Raw genomic sequence first — 19,948 nt, 5'->3', positions numbered from 1 at the left:
TCTAGTGTAAATACTGAGCTAAACTAGGTATTTATTAGTGAGGCGCTTTCGCTATCAGACGCGGGAGTTCCATTCATATTAGTCAGGTGGATTGATTTATGCTCTTTAGGATGAATGATCTCCCAGAACTTATTAGGCTTATTCTTCAAAATGTTAAGAAGGTAGAAGTTAAAAAATTTGTTCTTGGCCTTTTTCACTTCTCTTTTATATTCCTTAGCAGACGCGTTGTAATTATCCCATGCAATAGTATTGTCTTTTCTTTAGCTTGCTTGAAATGTCGTTTCTTCCGAGCACTTAATTTGGAGATTTTCTTGTTGTACCAAGGCTTTGCATTGATGTTTCAATTCTGATGGTTGAAACGTACGTGTCAGTGAGAGTTGTTACCTTGTTTTTAAAGAGATTCCATTTTTCCTCAGCTGTTCTTTGATAAAAGTTGATATGAAAAGTATCATAAAACTGTTGAAGATTTCTATTAATTGTAGCATAGTCAGCTTTATTGTAGTCTTTAATAAATTTATAATGGCATGATCTGATGACGACGTCAAACTGCAGGTTTAAGTGTATAACTTTGTGGTCACTAATAGCGGGAAGATGAGTGATGTTATTCACATGTGAGGGGTCAGTAGTAAGGCACAGGTCAAGAATGTTGCTAGAGTGATGGCTAACTCTTGTTGGTTTAGTTATCGTTTGGGAGAGGTTAAACGAAAGAGCTAGGTCGATGAACTCATTATCAAACTGATGACCTGATGAAAGGGAGTGCCAATCAATATTCGGAAAGTTGAAGTCGCCAAAGGGGATGACCGACGCATTTGGTTTAAGGGTATTAAAGATGGACGAGAGGGAGTCATTAAGTTCTCTAACGAAACTAGCGTGGTGATCGGGTGCTCTGTAACACACACCAATCAAGATATCGGAACACTGAGAGTGAAGTTGAAGGCATACCATCTCGAGGTTACCTGGAACATTAACTTGTAAATATGATTGGGGATAGCGATTAGGACACCGCCACCCCTCTTTATTAGTCTGTCGCATCTGTGTAAGGTATAATTCAGATTTGGGGGAACACTTCTCAGTCAGCGATTTTGGGTTTCATCCACGTTTCTGTCAGAATGACGAGGTCGGCAGTGCATATTTCAATTAGTGATAATAGGTCGTCGCGGTTTGTTAAAGCACTTCTTTTATTTGTGAAAACGGCCGAATATGACTTGGTGTTTCTGCGTACTCGGGAACACTGGGGTGGGCTTCGGCGTGTACACATCTCCTATGGCTTTTTTTTCTTCATATATACCAGGGGTGGCCAAACCGCTGCTCGCGAGCCGCATGCGGCTCTTTGCTGGTCCAAGTGCGGCTCGCGGATCCCTCATAAGGGTACCCCCCCCCCCCCCCCGGCCGGCCCGCCCGCCCTCCCGCCACTTTCCTTCTTTCTTACCTGGGGAAAGAAGGACATTTTTTCCTCCTTTCACAGGAAAAAAGGAAATGTTTCAGAATAAAAAAAAAAAAAACAGCTAGCTTGCACTTTGGCAGCTTTGTGCCACCATAGGTACAGTCGAACCGCATTTCACTCGTATCTTTCCACAGATCCTGTTCCTTTCATTGTTTGAGAGCGTTTGCTGGACCCTAGGGGGAAATGCATCAGCGACTGGGATTGTCAAACGATGCATGCATTTTGGCTTGGGGTCGAGGAAATGTTCTGTCTCGCGGCCTTTGTTACTTGCCGGTGATACTTGCCCCCTTGAGATATTGCATCTTCGCCCATATCGTTTATTGTTGAGGGTCGCGGAAGCCCGGGTTGACCTCATTCATAGCTTCCACTAGTCACGGGTGTTATGTTCAAGTTCACAAAGGACCGAGAACATTCTCATTATTTTTACCGGTTTACATTTGTGACCCGCAGGCTGCTTTGTTCTACTTTCGGGGAGGGGGAGAAGGGGGTGACTAGCCAGCGGTTAGTGAAGGCGTGTCTAAAACACTTGTATGGAAGGGCGAAACGTTTGTTGTATCAAGGTCGTGCTTCGATTGGAAAAGCAGTCATGTGCATACGGAGGATAAAAAAAGTTCTAAATGACTGTCTGCATTCCATGCGAGGAGGTCATCATTTTTCCAGCTGCCTCTACGGTGTTCTACCTGCTCTGTCGAGACAATAAGTTAACTTTTGCCCACGTCTAACCACCCTTGGCGAAGTTGTGACGAGGCTCTGCGGACGTCGTCGCAATGGCTACCAACAAGAAACGCAAGTACGAAGATGAACATCGGACATTCCTTCTTGAGTGGGAGGAAAATTTCGCCTTCACTGAGAAAAACGGTAAGCCCCTCTGCCTCATCTGCAATGCAGCAATTTCGCACCACAAGGCAAGCAGTGTTAGACGGCATTATGAGACCAATCACAAAACCTTTTCTCGGGACTATCCAGCTTCATCTGATTTGAGAGAAGTCAAACAGGCCCAGCTCAAATCGCGACTTCAGAATCAGCAGTGCTTGATGAAGACCTTCACCAAGGAATCTGACGTAGCAGCCGAAGCAAGCTTTGCAATCGCGTGGAACATTGCTCGTACCAAGTGAGCTTACTCGGAAGGAGAATTTGTGAAGACTAACATCTCCGACGTCGTGGCATTGTTGGATCCAAACAACAAGAATCTTCAAAGGTTGGTGAACCAAGTCCCAGTTTCACGACATTCGGTCGAAAGGCGCATTTCACAGCTAAGCGCCGACGTCGTCGACAAGCTTCAAGAGGGCCTAAACAGCTGCAAAGCATTCAGCTTAGCCCTTGATGAATCTACGGATATACAAGACAAGCCACAGCTTGCAATCTTCGTCCGTTATGTCTCATCCGACGAAAGCGTGAGAGAAGAGCTTCTGGACATGGTTGCCCTCAAGGAAACCACTCGCGGTGTTGACATTAAGAATGCATTGTTAACAACGTTAGAGAGGTTCGACGTTCCTCTACAGAAACTTGTCGCTATTGCCACTGATGGTACGCCTGCTATGCTTGGTAAGAATGTGGGCTTGGTAGGTCTTCTGCGGAGCGATCCCACCATTCCAGATTTTCTCTCATTTCATTGCATTATCCATCGCGAGCACCTGGTGGCGAAGCATTTCAGCTACAAAGACGTTATAAGCACCGTCCTTCGAGTCGTCAACTACATACGATCAAATGCAAAAACCCATCGGCAATTCTGCAACTTCCTCGAAGAACAGGAACTTCATGAAGCGCCCAACGACGTTTCGTTTTTTTGTGCGGTACGCTGGCAGTCACTGAGCAACGTACTATCAAGGTTTGTGGATCTCCTTAAGCCAATTCAAGCTTTTCTGGAGGCGAAAGAGAAGCCATGTCCTGAACTTCATGACGCAGGTTGGTGTGTTGATCTCGGTTACCTCACTGACGTAGTTCAGCACCTTAAAACTCTAGACATGTCGCTGCAAGGGAAAGAAAAAATAGTATCGGAATTCGCCCAAACAGTCTTCAGCTTCCAAAACAAGCTAAAACTTTTTCAAAACGACCTGAAAACAAAGCGCCTGATCCACTTCCCGCAGCTGAAGAGCATGCTGGATGCAGAACCCGAGTTTGAGCTGACCGATGCTAAGCTCAGGGAATATTTCGTAAAGCTCGAGGAACTCGAGAGGGACTTTCATTCCCGGTTCAAAGATATGCACCAACTCAAGCCCTGTTTTGCCCTTCTGATGAATCCTTTTATGGTTGATGTGTTGAGTGTCGACTGTCCAGCCATGAAAAACTTGGCAGGAGATGTAGGAGCGTTGGAACTGGAACTGCTTGAACTACAAGAAGACGAAGGGCTGAAGACGTTCCTGCAGTCTCAGAAAATTGCAGTATTCTGGGGGCAGGTGCTAGAAGCAAGGTATCCCCACGTCAAGCTCGCGGGCCAGAAACTCCTCTCCATATTTGGATCAACATACTGCTGCGAGGCTGTGTTCTCAACAATGAAAGCGGTGAAGTCAAAACAGCGCGCGACTCTTACGGATGACCACCTGACTGAGCTGCTCCGGAGCGCAACGACGTCGTTCGAGCCGAACTTCAAGCGGCTTGTTTTACGAATGGGGAAGCCCAACACAGATACACAATGAGCAACCGCTTCATTAGTGTAATTCACTGTGACCGCAGCCGAGATGAATGAAATAAACAAAGCTGCCACGCTCTTCACTGAACTGTTTCTATTTTTTGGTTCATTGTGTATGTTTCTTGGGGAAGGGGGGGGGGGGGCCAGCTCTTGCCTACAGGCCCTAAACAAACATATGCCCCCCCCCCCCCCCCGCGGCTCTTAGAAGTTTGGTGGTTTTGTTTGCGGCTCCCAGGCCGGGTCAGCCTGGCCACCCCTGATATATACTGTTTTTTTGCAGAGTCGAAGCAAAATGTTTTGTTATCAATGATTAATCTGTTCGAGCGCAGCTTGTACTGCTTTCCTTGTTGTTTCGCAAACTCAATCAGTTTTCGCCGTGCCTCGCTTACTGCAGGGTCGCTAAACTCGTGAAAGTCAAAGATGGGGCCGAAGTTCTCGGAGCGCACCAATTGGCCTATCACGATGATGACTTCGCGCTTTTTTCGCCAACGTCCAATTGGCGCGCTCCGCGAACTTTCGGCTGAAACTTTGTGTTTCACGAGTTTAGGGCCCCTGGTGAAAAATCCTCGCTGACGGCAAAACCGGTATTTTTTAGTTTGTAACACGCGCTCAAGATACTATCTTTGTGCTTGGTAGAGGAAAGCTTGACAATGATAGGGCGCGTTTTATTATCGTTAAAGCCACCTAGCCTGTAAGCTCTTTCTACAAAACTAGATTGTAGCGAAAGACCCAGGTTGCGAGAGCACATGTCAAGAACCAGTTTTTCTGATTGGGCCCACGTTTCATTTTGGTTGTCAGCGTGACCATGGAACACAAGATTAGAACGTCGCGTTCTATTCTCCGCGTCTTCAGACCGTGATTCCAAAGTATGAATTTGTTCTGTCATGCTTTTTAAAGATATTTTTGTGCTTTCTGCATCTTTGCGTATCTCGTCCAAACTAGACACGCATGCTTCCACATTCGCTACTCTTTTAGTCAGGGCAGTCACGGCTGATTCAGTACGAGACTGATCTTCTCTCAGTTTCTTTAGTTCGCTTAAAACTTCATTTTTCCCTTCTTTAAGATTTCGTACAATGGCCAGGACAGATTCTAATTGGGCTTCCTGAGCCTTAGTCATTCCAGGGTTAGTCTCTACATCACCGGATAATAAGAGAAGTAATTGGTTACAACAGCCACCGGCGTAAGTGATGCTATCAATGATGAACAGATACCAATGGGTCGGGCACGACACCGCTATTAACAAGAGGTCATCGTTTTTGTAACAATCAAGATGAATTACACCAACCTTAACGAGAGCGAGCGGTAAGACTTCCATTCCTAGAGCGGTGACGTGCCCGAAGTGCCGGTCCCGAGCTTGTTGTTTAAGTAGTCGCGGGCTTGTTGTAGTAGGGCAGTGTTGCCAGCCAAGGTCTGCGCTGAGTTCCGTGATTGGCGGGAAAGGCGTTCCGATGGTTTCAAGTTGAAAAAATGGCAGGGCTGTTCTGTTGTCGATCATCCAGCCAAGCCATTGAGGGTCGTTAGTCAGTCCGGTAGCTGTAGCTGGTGCAGGCAGGCAGGAGAATCAGACAGGCAGACATGCTTGGAGGAGCACCTGAACGAGAGCGAGCGGTAAGACTTCCATTCCTAGAGCGGTGACGTGCCCCGGAGAACTTTGGTGAATAAAACACACATCTATATATATTTATGTATGTTGTTGTTTTTGTGTGTATGGGGGGGGGGGGGGGGTGACGTGACTAAAAGGCAAGTATTGAACGCCAAGGTCTGAGGTAAACATGTAAGGAAATTACTTTACTGTCGATCCCCTAGCGAAAAAAAATAATTTGTATCAGAAATTTCTTGTGTCCAATAAACACATATGAATCATACAAGATATATAAGAACATATAAGAACAATATAAGAACTATATAAGAATTATATCAGATATATAAGAACCATATAGGAAAGGTATAAGAAACTTCTCACAAGTTTCTTATATGGCGCTTGGATGTTCTTATTAATCTTATATAGTTTTGATATAGTTCTCGTATAGTTCTTATATGGTTCTTATATGTTCTTATATATCTTGTGTGATTCATATGTGTTTATTGGACACAGAACTTTCTCATACAAATGAGAATTTTCAATAGGGTCTCTCAACTATATCATTTCTCCGTTACAAAATTACCGAAAAACTTAAGAATCTACATATCATTTTTGTTCTAAATGAAACAGCTTGCGTACAAGTCAGATTCTGGCGTACGCACCAGTTACCGCTAAGTATATGTAGGCAAAGCATACTAGTTTAATGCAGTATAATCCGGGTTTTAAGCACTTCGTTCTTCTTTTCTGTCTCACTTTTGTTCTTTTTTCTGTTATGCGTTACCTTTATACAGCATAAATCACCAATTCGTCCAAGCCTCTGTTTAACAAGTTTGCTGTCCCGCAGTTTTTCCGTGTTTTTGTATTTTTTGGCATTTTCATATTTTTAAATGAATAATTTTGACCAAGGTTACTATGGCCGAAAAAGATGAAGTTTAGGTCTAACATGGTTTCGAACTTATTGAAGCGCTCAAATCTCAAACAAAAACTGAATTTTGGCCTGAAGTGCTCTGCAACCTGGCTGCTTTATATCAACGACGAAGACAGTTAGATTTTATGGTTGCATACAAAATTATGGGTGTTTCGGTGGATTTTACGGTTTTATTGATTCGCGCGGAGAACTTAATTCCTCATATCGAACCCCCTACATATCAACCGTACTTGAGGCCAGGCCACCTTGCTTCCTTTTCTTTATCACTTGGACTAGGATGAAAGCGGATTTCCCAACTCTTCTGTTAATTTCTTTGTTCCTTATCCGCGCAAGACATCTAGATTGTCGTCAATACTTGCTTACTGATACACAAAATTCACGTGAGCTCTGAGAGCCATCAAACTTACTTTAGAAGTTTTTGTTGAACACCGCGCATGCGCCAAGAAAAAATGAGAGATTCATGGATATAAGATTACGATAACAATCCCTCATTCTTGATAAGCTCGCTTCCACATTTGCATTAAGTGCATTATTATCGAGATAAATAATTTTTTTCTAATTAAAGCTTTTCCTTTCAACTTCACAGCATTTTTTTCTTAGTTAAGCCACACTGGTTCCCTATAAAATTATTCAGGTTAAAACAAATGAAAAAAGTATACCGAAAAAATATTATTTTTTTCGATGCGCCCTGATTATTTAAAAAGCGCACTGATTTTTGCAATATGAGAAAGCTAAACTGTAGAACTGACGCTCTCCGAAAACTTATTTTTACATATATTTGCTGAAGCGAGTTAATTACCCAGTTTTCTGGTTTTAACGCTTTTAAAATTTACTCTTAAGTTTGTGTGTCCAAGTAATGTGATGCATGCTTCCTTGCGTTCAGGAGTCAAATACCCTTCGGTAATATCTGGTGGCTGAGTTGATGAATCGTAAAGATGGGTACGTCTACAGATATTATTGAGGCATGGTTGCCCTACATAGGACTGAAAATAAACCTTTCATGAGGCCAACGTATGCCTACAAACTAGAGAGGAAAGCAACACGTATATTGCGCCAGCGACGGAATTGCGTCTGATTTGAAGCAGCCCGTTGCCACTACTTTGATATTCGAGTTAATTATGGGTAACTGAGGAAGATCTAATTATTGAAAAACAACAAGCATATATAACCAATGCCGATGTCGTTAAAAATATGTCTGCGTCAATTCACGGAAACAAGAAAGCTGGACCAGCTTTTCTAAAAAATAAAGCAAGTCAGCAAGTTTTGTTCGGACTCGTTAGCAAGGTACACTTCCTTGCCAAGAAATTCTTTATTATATGTATTAGAAATAAACTTTAAACTAAATATTAGGTCAATTAGCATCCGGCGATTAGTCGACTCTTCCTTCGGTTTATGTCGTCGCTATTCTATTTTACACCAGCTGCCTCCAACTATCGCAGCTATTCCGACACTTTCTTTTTTTTTAAACCGTGACGTGGGCAAGCTTCTATCTTATCGCCGGCTATGCCGTCACTCCACTTATCAACGGTTTCTACCATGCTCTGTTCAAGCGTCCAAAGCAGTTTGCTCACCAAAGTCTAATCGGCTTTCATAAAGTGAGCAGACGTTTCGTGGGCACGGTAAAAGCAACAAGTATCGTCATGAGCCTCCCGAGTGAATACAGGAAGCTCGTTTGCGTCAAGGTAACTTCCAACTTCAGAGAAGCAGTTTCTGTCGTCACAGAACAGACGCCTAAACTGGGGTGCGGCGAGGTTTTGCTGAAGACCAAGTACGCCGGTATCAACGCTTCGGACGTGAACGTCACCGCGGCAAGGTACGGTGCAGCGACACCGCCTTTTAACGTCGGCGTCGAGTCCGTGGCCGAAGTGGTTGCCGTCGGTGAGGACGTCAAACATCTCACCGTCGGCAGTGCGGTGGCTACAATCAACATGCCCGGTTTTGGTGCTTTCTCCGAGTATCAACTTATCCTGGCGTCGAAGGTGTTTCCGATTCCGAAAGCAGTGCCTGAAGTTATACCGCTTCTAATAAGTGGACTGACTGCTGCGATAGGCTTGGACGAGCAAGCTAGGATAAAAGAAGGCGAAACCGTCTTAATAACCGCAGCCGCCGGAGGGTTGGGCCACATCGCCGTGCAGTGGGCAAAGGCTGCGAAGTGCCACGTCATCGGCACATGTTCCTCGCCAGAGAAGGAGGCGTACCTCAAGAGCATCGGTTGTGACAAGGTAATAAACTACAAGACACATGACCTAGGCGAGGAAATAGAAAAGTTCGACCCGAACGGTGTGGACGTCATCTGGGAGACCATCGGTGGCAAGACGTTCGAAGACCTCCTGGATTATCTGAGCGACAAGGGAAGACTTGTGGTAGTGGGAGCCATTTCAGGGTACCAGGGTTGCGACAAGGCTGTTCCTGATGTAAACCTCAAGGACTTGCCTTCTAAGCTGCTGCTGCGTTCGGCCAGTGTGAGCGGATTTTTTCTCCCGCAATACTCTCATCTGTTTCCAGAATATCTGGCAAAGCTCCAAAAGATGGTGCAGGATGGCACGATCTCTCCTAAGTTGGACTTCGGGCTCAACGCAAATGGAGGCGAGCTGAAGGGGCTTGACGGCTGCGTTCGGGGCGTCGAGTACCTCCACTCCGGAAAGAGCGTCGGCAAGGTTGTCGTGAAGTTGGACGAATCCTTGTAGACGTTGTAACCTGTTGCATCATAAACACTTTCACTTTACAGGTTGTGGTGATGTAACACTGTACCCATGCATCTTTTTTTATTACGCGTTCGTAAAGATTGTGTTGTGTGAAATAACAAGCAATGCCGAAATTAGTAATAGTAAAATATTATTGGGACAAATTTCTTGAGTGATTACTTATCTGCTGCATGCTGCAATTCATATATGTTTTGTAATTTTTCGTCATCGAATCACTCAGTCTATAGCGGCCATGAAGTTAGTGATCTACCACTCTTAAATAAGGACAAAGTATTGGTAAACCTAAAGTTTATACTGCAGAAGGTATTAATTTCTTGAAATTTCTTCAGCATTGGACATCATTTATGTATTAACAGTTAGGTGCTATATCGTTCGCTTCAAATTGTACGAGCACTACTTATATACACACCCGCACAAGCACACACGCGATGGCCAGACTCACGGGCTCATATATGTCAATCGTATAAGATATTCATCATTACATGAGGCAGAATAAATCCGTATTAGAGTGTTTTTTTTATTTGGGACAGGCAAGGTTAGACATTCCTAGACGCTATTGTCGCTGTTGAACCACTTGAGAGCGCGGTTGTTTTTATTGTTCTCTTGTTTATTTATTTTTATTAAATACCCTCAAGCCCACGAGAGACATTGAAGAAGAAAATTTCTTAAAGGTATATGAAACACAAATATTGTAAGAAAGAAAGTTATAAGCTCGTTTTCAGATGCTGATATTGTGACAAATTTTTCAAGACAGTTTTAAAAGCGGCGCCATCAGAGAAAGTGACCAAAGACGCTGCAAGGACGTTTTTGTGAAAGCATGATTTGGGGTATGTATAAACTTCGGTATATTGTAGTTTTACTCACCTTTCTTGTGTTGGTGATTGAGACGTGATGGTATGTAAAAGGGAGCTGTTTTTACATTTTAAAGGCAATGTATTGTTAGGACAGATATTGTGAAGCAAACCGGTATAAGAAAGTTTTCTACGTAAAGCACGGTTGGGCAGATTAAAACAAAAAGTTTTATAAATGTTCCGCTGTCACTGCATTTATAGTTAGTAAGCATGAAGCGAACCGACATGTTTTAAATTGCTTGGACTGCATATGTTAATATGGCAGTGCCGATGTCTCAATTCGAAGAGGCTGGTCTTAGTTTGGAGCGAACGAGAGGGACCAAAAATTGAGTTTTATGAATCCTAAATAATGATTGGCATATACTTGCTACGTATTCAATATACATTTCCTATACAAATCAGAATGAAAGAAGAATTCCCAGGGTTTGCAGGATGATGGATTTTGTAAAAAAGTGGTTTAGTTACTTGAAAACATTATGAACCTACAAAAAAAAAACTTTCTCAATTAACATTTGCCAGTGTCAAGCTCCACATTTATAGGTCATAGCATTCAAGCTCTTGGTTAAGATCACATTCAAGAAAAATACCGAAATCATTGGAAACTTCGCGACAAAGTAATCGGCAAATAAATTAAGTATGAAACACAATAGAGTAAGCTGCGTATTTTTAGGGTGGGACGTTTTAATGCAAACAGAATTTTTAAAAAAATGCTAACTGCTCGTTAGATGCCGTCTTCGCTAGTTGTCTCTCGAGCTGGGTGGACTTTAGCTGAGGGAATAATCGGCATGGTTGGTTGACAACTTAACTAAAATCTGTTAATTAACTTTGTTAAATATTGGCTTTACCGGTTTGGTTGCAACTGAAAAATTGACGGCAATTTCTATTGGATTTAACCAATTAATAACATATGGGAAAGTGTATTAGTGTTTGAGATTTTAATATACTACATTTTCACGCTTTATACTATAACTATGCAATTGCTTACAAACAGTGCGCCGAGAGTTCTGCCCACAACAACGCTCGAAATAGTGCTGCAGTCACTCTTCTCGGCGTGATTGTTGGCAGGGCAGACTGCGCGCTTTTTGAGGGCAAATTTTAGATCGGTCTACAAATTGTAACATTTGATTAATACATTTCTAAAAAACTTCTGCAATTTTCAAATTGTGTAAGTGATATGGCCTCCACTTGTAGTTAACATCATTTCTACAACTGCAACGTGACCCGTAATATAAATAACTAAGAAGTAAATTAACAGAGATAAGTTCATTCGCACACTTACCATGACGATTATTCCATTAGCGAGTGTCTGCCGAAATCGAGAAACACCTTCAGAAGAAGACATTCAGTTAGCAGTTTTCATTTATTTTTAAGAATTGTGTTTCCATTAGAATATTACCCTGTATGTGAGAAAAGGAGAGGACCCTACACACTTAAAATTTTAACACCCTTATTGGTGTAAATGGCTTGTCCTATGGGGAGCACCCTTATTCGTGTAACAGAACACCCTAGGAAATGGGTGTAAGTCGTAGCACCTTAAGAAAGGGGTGTGATTCTAGGACACCCTAAAAAGGGGTGTGATATTCTCACACCCTAGAATAAAGGTGTGATTTTTCTAACACCCTTAGTCATGGGTGTGATTGCTAACACCCTAAAAAGGGGTGTGATTAATGTCTAACACCCTAAAAAGGGGTGTTACTTTCTAGCCCCCCCCCCCCGGTAATGTCCACCTCTCAGAAATTCCTGGGGAGAACCCTGCTTGCGACATTTATTCTTTCTAGCACTGGTGACGTAAGCAAAACTCGACAGGCTTGGAAAAACGGAACGACCGGAAGTCACTTGGGACACAAGTGGCAGTTCATGTTTTTAAGCATGCTTGCAAAGTACTTACAAATAAGAGAGCGATCTCATGTAATCCGTGATAGATGCATAATCCGATTCGGGCAGTACTGAACAATTCGCAAACACAATGCCGGGGATGAAGGCGGTCGCTCACATTCAACGGAAGCCTCGCGGTCACCGATGAGCAGCTCTCTGTCGCGATAGATGCACAATCCGATTCGGGCAGCACGAAACACCGCAAACACAATGTCGAGGATGAAGGCGGTCGATCACATTCAACGGAAGTCTCGCGTCCGCCGATGAGCAGCTCTTTGTCGAAACTCGTCCAACAAACACAGCACAATAATTCCATAGACTCCGACGAAATAAATGGCCAATAGATTAAAAAGTTGGCATAGATGTATTCCGGCCGTTCACGACGAAAAACCACGGTCGCGAAATGGAACTCGTGAGGACCTGCTTGCACGAGAAAGAGAACACTGACGGACGCTTTTTGGAAACCGGACTTACGTGGTCCCTACAACTCACCATAAACTGGCAAACGGCGAAGGCTATGACCCCAGTAAGCCATCAGCGCGTCAGAGCGAGTCGCGTGACAAATGTTCGTCCAAGCGTTTTTGTCCTACGGAGAGCGGTCACGTGTTTCACTCCACACCTCCGATTCGCTAGAAGCGGCCTTTCGCACTCGCTCACAGCCACACGGACACAAAAGAAAGTGGGGAGGCTTATCAGAAGAAGAGGTCAAAGGGGGGTGGACAAAGCTCCTAATCTCCCTCTGCTGCCTCCTGGGCTGCACAGGGAGGGTTGCCTTGTATGTGGGACCTTGAAGTTGTTGTTGTTCGAGTGGCGGTTCCCTTTCAAAAAGTGTGGAGCCGAGGAGTGGCTTAGGCTTTCTGGGTAGAACTCGTTGATCGTCGTCTTGTTTATGCGTTTGAATTTCTTCTATCTCTTTCCTTTTTTTCTTTATGTGTTTTATAAGTGTATTTATTGGTTCAGTCAGGTGAGTTTGTGCTACCCAAAAAAGGCGCCACTGTTTGTTCCAAGCTTCAGCGCAGTTAAAAAGAAAATGAATAAAAAGATTAAGCAAAGCAGAATTTGCTCGCTTTTTGCCCGAGAAAGACATCTCGGGCTAAAAACAAGCAAATTCCGTTTTGGCTAATTCTTTTTTATTTTTAACGTCGTATTTTAGGCGGCAAATAAATAGAAATACCTCTCCGGCATAGCCGATTCACGCAGGATACTCTCAACACTCAACTAAAAACGGCGTCGCGTACGTCATGTCAGGATATCGTTGGCGCGACTCATCCCATTCGTTAAATATTGGCTAAACCAAAATGGTGTGGGCACAACCTTTCCAAAAATACATCCAATATCGGCGACATACGGTGTGTTGCCTGGGCTGTATATTTACACGTCTTCGGTCACCTTTTGCGAGCAGAGGTGATTTTTTTAAATCGAAGTTGAACTGATAAAACTGATGCACACGCGACACGTAATTTTCGGCTCCTCTCGGACGAAGAGTTCGATCGGAGTTGCAAAAAACATTCTCACTTCCTAATCATACGCGCCTTTTTGTGGCGATTAATTATATTCGATGTTGGTACCGCCGTACATCAGCAACCGTTTCATCAAAGCAATAAACATGGACGGTTATAAAATCATGGGTGTAATCGACAGTATCAACATTACGCCCGTCTCACACCGCGTGAATGAAAAGTTTGTGGACGTCCGTTAACCACTTGACCGGGGACGGAAGCATAGAGCACTGCTCATCGTCATTTGCGCCGGGTTTTCGGGCAAAAACCGGTAGGAACAAATGGCCTCTCCTCTCGCGTGAAGAAGAACGGCGTCGATGACAATGATATTGACCGAACAGAGGGGAAAGCGGATTTGTGTAAGATTAATGTGACGCGCATTCTTGCACGTTCTCGTTGATGTCCTGACGTTTTGACAGGACGCCGGACCGATGCATCGCTACATAATTCCAAGCAATTTGAGCTACGTCTTGGTATTGCACAAAGTATAAAATCCACCGCTTAAAGCACATATTAGATAAAAATTCGAGCTTGCTAATGCAGGCGACATTTTTTTTCCGACTCATTTCATAGCTAGCTCCTCGCTTTGGGGCACATGCTGCTATACCGCGATGACGATCAATCGATGTCACGATGTCCTTACCGGTTCCTCTCGTAGACAAGGGTTTCTTCGACGTGATTAACTCCGACTCCTTGAAATCATATGTCCATCACACCGTTCCTACACGTTATGAACGGGGGGCGTTGCGACGAGTGCCTACACCCTTCTAACACGATTTCCTGAGCATATTTCAAATTGTGGGTGTGATAGGGGTGTAAGAGGGGTGTATGTAGGGTGTAAGCCTTCTCGTACACCCCTGTTACACCCACCAATACTCAAAATTGTTTAAAAAGGGTGTAGGAAGGGTGTAGGAAGGGTGTTGGTTAGAACAAACACCCTTTTAACACGATTTTGGGTGTTAAAATATTTACTGTGTATGCAGAACCTTGAGGTACACCTGACTTCACTGAACTAAAGATAGTGAAGTGTCATTTATGGAAACAAACTGTGACCACTTAGATAAAAATACATCATTCCGAGACACTGTACTAAATGTGACATTTAGTGAACTTATCTTACGAACAACTAGGCTATGTGATACATTTTCGAAATATTCGTAAAAATTGAGAAATCTGCAATAATCTTGGGCATTAGGATGAAGAATAAGGTGAAAGACAATATTGAACGTTAATAGCTAAGTTTTGCAGGAAAATTCTTTACCGAAAGCTTTTATCAATGAATCTGACACAAGGAATTAAAAAGCGATGTCATCGTCTTAGTTCCGTAAACACGCCAAACGCCCACTTTAGGAAAAACAAGTTTCTAGAAAAATCTGAAACATAAAATGTATATTCTTAAATGCCTTTTTTAAGTGATTAATACTGATTTTATGCGAACTGTTTTGAGCATAAATGCAATCAAGATACCAAACATAAAACAAAAATAAATAAATGGCTCAATTTAAGTAATTGCCCAAGTCACTAAAATTTCTCTTTCTTTGCGGACAAAACATTTGGGAGTTATTTGAATAGCACGATTAAGCCATGAAAACCTGTACAAAAAAGTTTGCTTTAAAAGATTATTTAAAATGCATTTAATATAAAAACTACCCGGTTGTGCTGAAATAAGCACATACCATTTGCAAGGCCTCAACTATCACTGAGGCATTGCTAACGGTATTTAGCACTTTTGGGCTGCTACAATGCAGTGTATCGGACAATGACCCACACTTTACATCTGAACAGTGAAGAAAGTTTCTGCATTTGAATAACACCGCGCATCTCCGCACGGTACCTTAGCACCCCCCCCCCCCCCCCCCCCCCCCCCCCCCCCATCCGATTGGCTGGTGCAGCGCGCCATCCGCACAGTAAAACAGGGACTTAAGAACAAAAAACAGGGTCGCTGCAGAGTCTTTTAGCAAGGGCGTTGCATCGATACCGGCAGACACCTTTCGCTGGTGGCAAGGCCCGGCCGTAGATCAAATGGAATACGAGCTGCGCTCAAGGCTGAATAACGCGGTCGTACCCCCACCATCACAGGTCGGTCAACACAGCGACACGTTTACCAACGATCCTGTGTACACAGGGGTACCACTATGGGTGCAAAATTTGGGAAAAGGTGAACCATGGACACAAGCTAGAGTAGAGTCCATGGACGGCGCACGCAAGGTTACCGCTGACGGCTACGAGGGAGACACCCTGCACAGACACTTCTATCAAGTCAAACACCGGCATCCCGGAAGTTGTCTGAAAAGCGCTCCCAGTCCGCCACGTCCCCCGCCGCAGGAGGAGGCCCAAGGCCTGTAATGACCCACTCAAACCAGGACAGCCCCAGTATGGTTTTCCCCTTAGAAGCGAGAAGACTTGCAGATCGGGCAAGCCTCCACAAGCATGTGGCACTTGCAGTCTGATGTTTCCGCCTTCCCTCGCCCTTTTCATCTCCCCTCCGTCTCGTCTTCCTTTCTCTTGCCTTCTATAGTTTTTGGCAAAACGAGCTCTCAGGCTGCCGCCATTTTGCGACTCGAGCGACAATTATCAGTCGAAAATTTCTTCCACTCGCATGAGCTGTGGAAAGCGGACAGCCCATTGTGCATTCGGAGATCATCGGCTTGTCTTGAGAAATTTTACTTTATTCGCCTTTTAGGAGGCTTACACTTTTGTGTTATCTTTCACTGTGGGAACTAGGGAATACCAGGGCTCGTAGCCGGCTCGGTTTTCGCAGGAACCGAACGAAAAAAACGAACGTCAAGCAGCCCACGACGCGCGCCTATCGACGTTCGTCGAGGATTATTTCCTTAGAGATAATCTTCAGAAGGCCTTCCCAGCTATGTTCCCGCTCTCCGCGAAAAATAGCTCATAAGGTCGTGTCCGGAGTACGGGCACGGAATAGACACGTAGCAGCTTGAGCGAGTTGACTGCTTACGTTAACAGACTACAGCGCATTACTGCAAAGGTGCACTCACAGCATACACTCACTCCTTACACACGAGAAGGAAAGGAAAAATGGAACGATCCAAGCGATTTACAGCACGGTTTGTTTGATTTTTTTCTTTCTTTTTGGTGTGTAAGGAGAGAGTGTACGGTGCGAGTGTACTTTTGCAGTAGTGCGCAGTAGTGTGTGGCAATGGACACGTTCGGTCATTTTCTTATGTGGTGTGCAAGAAAACAGCTCCGTTCAAAACGCGCCCCAAAACAAGCGGGATCCAGACTGATCGTTGTGAAGCGACTGTCATCGACACTGCACATTAGATATGCCGTATTGTAGAGACCTCTCTCAAATCCTGTTCAAATAACGCGGCACCTTGGGCTACGTACGATATATGTTCTTCTGTTGATGAGACTCGTTGAATATTTTGTTCTGAGCGAAGAATACCCATACATTTTGGCTATCCTGTCTGGTCAAATATGTTCGAGAGTTAAGACTTTTGTAGAACGGCGCGACTGAGTGTATGGTGCCATCAAAAAATCAACATAAAATAAAACTTTCCAGTTGCATTTGTTCTGCCGCGCGCGGACTCGCGATAAATGGCTTTCGTTTGTTTCCTTTTGTTTCCAAGATAAATAGTACAATGCATCTTTAAAACCCTAAGAAAATCTAATCGCCGTAAAGCACACAAAAACAAAAAAAAAAACCGCGGTAATTTAGCAGTTTTCAGCGTCCGGAATCGGCACCTACGCTGGCTGGCACAGTCCACTGAGGAGAAAACCCACAGCCCAGCGCGGTCGAACTACACTGACGTACTCTCTCAAAGCTAGGGACGCGTGCTGTAAATCGCTTCGTTCGAGACTGCCTCCGGAAATGTTATATAAAGCGCAAGCTGCGCAGGAATAAACTTTGTTGGTTACCCGTCGCTATTGTCATGTTTCTTGCAGCATCGTAACAGTCGCCAATGGCGACTATTTCTGGCGCATGTTTGAAGCGTCTATAACCGAAAGGGACAATGCTAATTTTTGCTAGTGCACATACTGCCTCGAGGTTCTGGATGAGGCACACAATAACTTTGTGTACTATCCCCGCCTTCATTCGCCAAAAAAAGACTATAAAAATCGAATACAACTTGCCCGGACTTTCTTGATTTTAGAAATAATTATTTGCATCTCCTAACTTTGTTGTTAAGGTATCAAAAAAATGAAAGACCTTTACAATCCTCTGTAATGCCGAATTAGAGCGCAGCTCATGAGGACGAGTAGGGCAAGGTACGGATAGGAGGGAAAGGGTACGGAGGACAATTTCCCCGTAAGTTCCCCGCTAAATTTACGTGGAAAATTTCCCCACTTGGTTTTGCAAGTTAATTTCCGCTAATTTTAGCGGGAAAATTACCCGCTAAACGTAGGCGGAAGATTTGCCCACTAAATTTAGCGGACAACATTGCCTGTTATGTTATATTTGGCAAAAAAATTTCCCCGTTAAATTTAGCGAAAAAAAATGACCCGCCAAATATAGGCGCCATGTGACATCAAAAGAGTGACGTCACACGTGGCGTCAATATGAGAAACGTCCCATAGAAAACGCGCGGTTACGCCGACGGACGGTTAACTATTAAAACCAACAGTTACGTAAAATAGTTTGTTGTTGGGCGAGTTGGTGAGCCTTTGGATCCATGGTTTTGCGCAAAAAAGACGGACACAAGAGAGACACACAAGAGACAAGAGAGATTCATGGTTTTTCGCTCGTGTTTGTTTCTCTCTCTTGTGTTCGTCTTTTTTGCGCAAAACCACGTATCCAATCACGTAAATATGTAAGGAAATTAATTTACAGTTACTCTGTCAACTGTGCAATTATTTCGTTACAAAATTACCGATAAATGTAAGGAATTAAAATTCATTCCGTTATTTCTAACGGAATTTGTACTAGTCTGATTCTGGCACACGTACCAGCTACTGCTAAGTAAATGTAGATAAAGAATAATATTTAGTTAATTATAATCCGAGTTGTATGCGCTTTGTTTGTCTTTTGTGTCTCCTTTTTGTCCCTTTTCTGGTGTACGTTATTTCCATAAAGCATGAATCATCAACTCGCCCAAGCCTCTATTTTAACATGTTTGGTGTACCGTAGCTTTTCCTTGTTTGTTGTTTTGTATTTTCTTATTATATTTAAATACGTATACAAACGTATTTTGTCAAGAAGCCCTGACTAGGGCCAAAGAAGATCAAGTTTGGGTCTAACTTGGCTTCTTAGAGTATTCTGGAGCCCTAAAATCTCTCAACAGAATTCAAATGTGGGTGCTTTATATTAACGACAAAAACCATTAGATCTTTTGAGTTAATGCAAAATGATGTGTGTTCCAATGCATTTTGAGGCCTTCTGTCTCTTGCGCGCAGCAGTCCCTCGTATATCGACACCCATACATATCCTTCGTACTCGAGGCCAGGCCACCTCGCTTCGATCCTTATCCTTATCTGTAGGGCGAGGGTCAGAGCGTATTTCCGAACTATTGTGGGAATTTATATGTTCCTTATCCGCGAAGGACTTCTAGATTGTCGGCAATATTTGCTTACTGATACGCATTATTCACGTAAACTCTTAGAGCCATTGAGCTTACATTATAAGCTTCTCTTGAATACTGCGCATGCGACAGAAAAAAAAAATACTAGAGCTCATGAAGATAGAATGACGATAAGAATCCCTCCTTCTTGTCCAGCTCACTCGCACTTTTGCATTAACTGCGGTATTATCCAGATAAAATAATTCAAGCTGTACTTTCAAATTTACTGCATCACTTTTATTTAAGCCACACTAGTTCCCTATACAATTACTTAGGTTAAAACTAATGCAAAACCTGGAGAAAAAAATAAAAAAATAAAAAGATTAATAATTTTTTATTACGCGCCACGGTTTATTTATCGGGAGTGCGGGGATTGTCGCACTACAAGGAAACTTAACGGCAGAAATGCCGCATTCAAAAACCGTATTTTTACATATATTTGCGAAAGCGACTCGATTACCCAGTCTTCTGGTTTCCAGGCTTTTCAATTACGCATTTTAAGTATGTGGATTCAAGCAATGCGAATGATACACTCTTCTTTGCTTTAAGGAATCAAATACTGTTCGTCAATCCGTTGAGGCAAAGTTTACGAACTGTAATGTTGTGTACGTCTACATATAGTATTGTCACGGATAAAGATGGTTGACAAACAGAACAGAAAATAAACTTATAATGAGGCCAGCTTGTGCCTTCAAATTAAAGAGGAAAATAACAGACATATTGCGCCAGCAGTGGAAAGGCGACTGATACAAAGCACTCCCTAACCGCTACTTTGACATTCGAAGGATGCTCGGGAATATTCGAACCGCGAGAAAATTATGACGGCCTAAAACAAACCGAAACTTCTCAAAAGACCCAAGCATGATAGTAGAGCAAACCTTCTCGAGCAGGGTTTGATCCCCATTTTTCC

General features: G+C 43.4%; 2 protein-coding genes across 2 annotated transcripts; both read left to right on the top strand.

The window, feature by feature from the left end:
* The first annotated feature begins 2,211 nt into the window (after positions 1 to 2,211).
* On the top strand, positions 2,212 to 5,166 carry LOC120843149 (general transcription factor II-I repeat domain-containing protein 2-like). The gene is made up of 4 exons (XM_040214385.1): positions 2,212 to 2,302; positions 2,411 to 2,555; positions 2,685 to 3,945; positions 5,137 to 5,166. Exons 1-4 carry the CDS (start codon positions 2,212 to 2,214, stop codon positions 5,164 to 5,166), a joined length of 1,527 nt encoding a protein of 508 aa, XP_040070319.1.
* A 2,879-nt stretch (positions 5,167 to 8,045) lies between these two features.
* On the top strand, positions 8,046 to 9,431 carry LOC8050914 (prostaglandin reductase 3-like). The gene has a single exon (XM_002434952.4). The coding sequence runs from the start codon at positions 8,224 to 8,226 to the stop codon at positions 9,268 to 9,270; it is 1,047 nt and encodes a 348-aa protein (XP_002434997.3). The 5' UTR covers positions 8,046 to 8,223; the 3' UTR covers positions 9,271 to 9,431.
* The last annotated feature ends 10,517 nt before the right edge of the window (positions 9,432 to 19,948 follow it).

This window comes from Ixodes scapularis, unplaced genomic scaffold (assembly GCF_016920785.2).
Source record: "Ixodes scapularis isolate PalLabHiFi unplaced genomic scaffold, ASM1692078v2 PGA_scaffold6__148_contigs__length_123643588, whole genome shotgun sequence".
Lineage (NCBI taxonomy): Eukaryota > Metazoa > Arthropoda > Arachnida > Ixodida > Ixodidae > Ixodes > Ixodes scapularis.
This window is presented reverse-complemented; position numbering and strand designations above follow the sequence as displayed.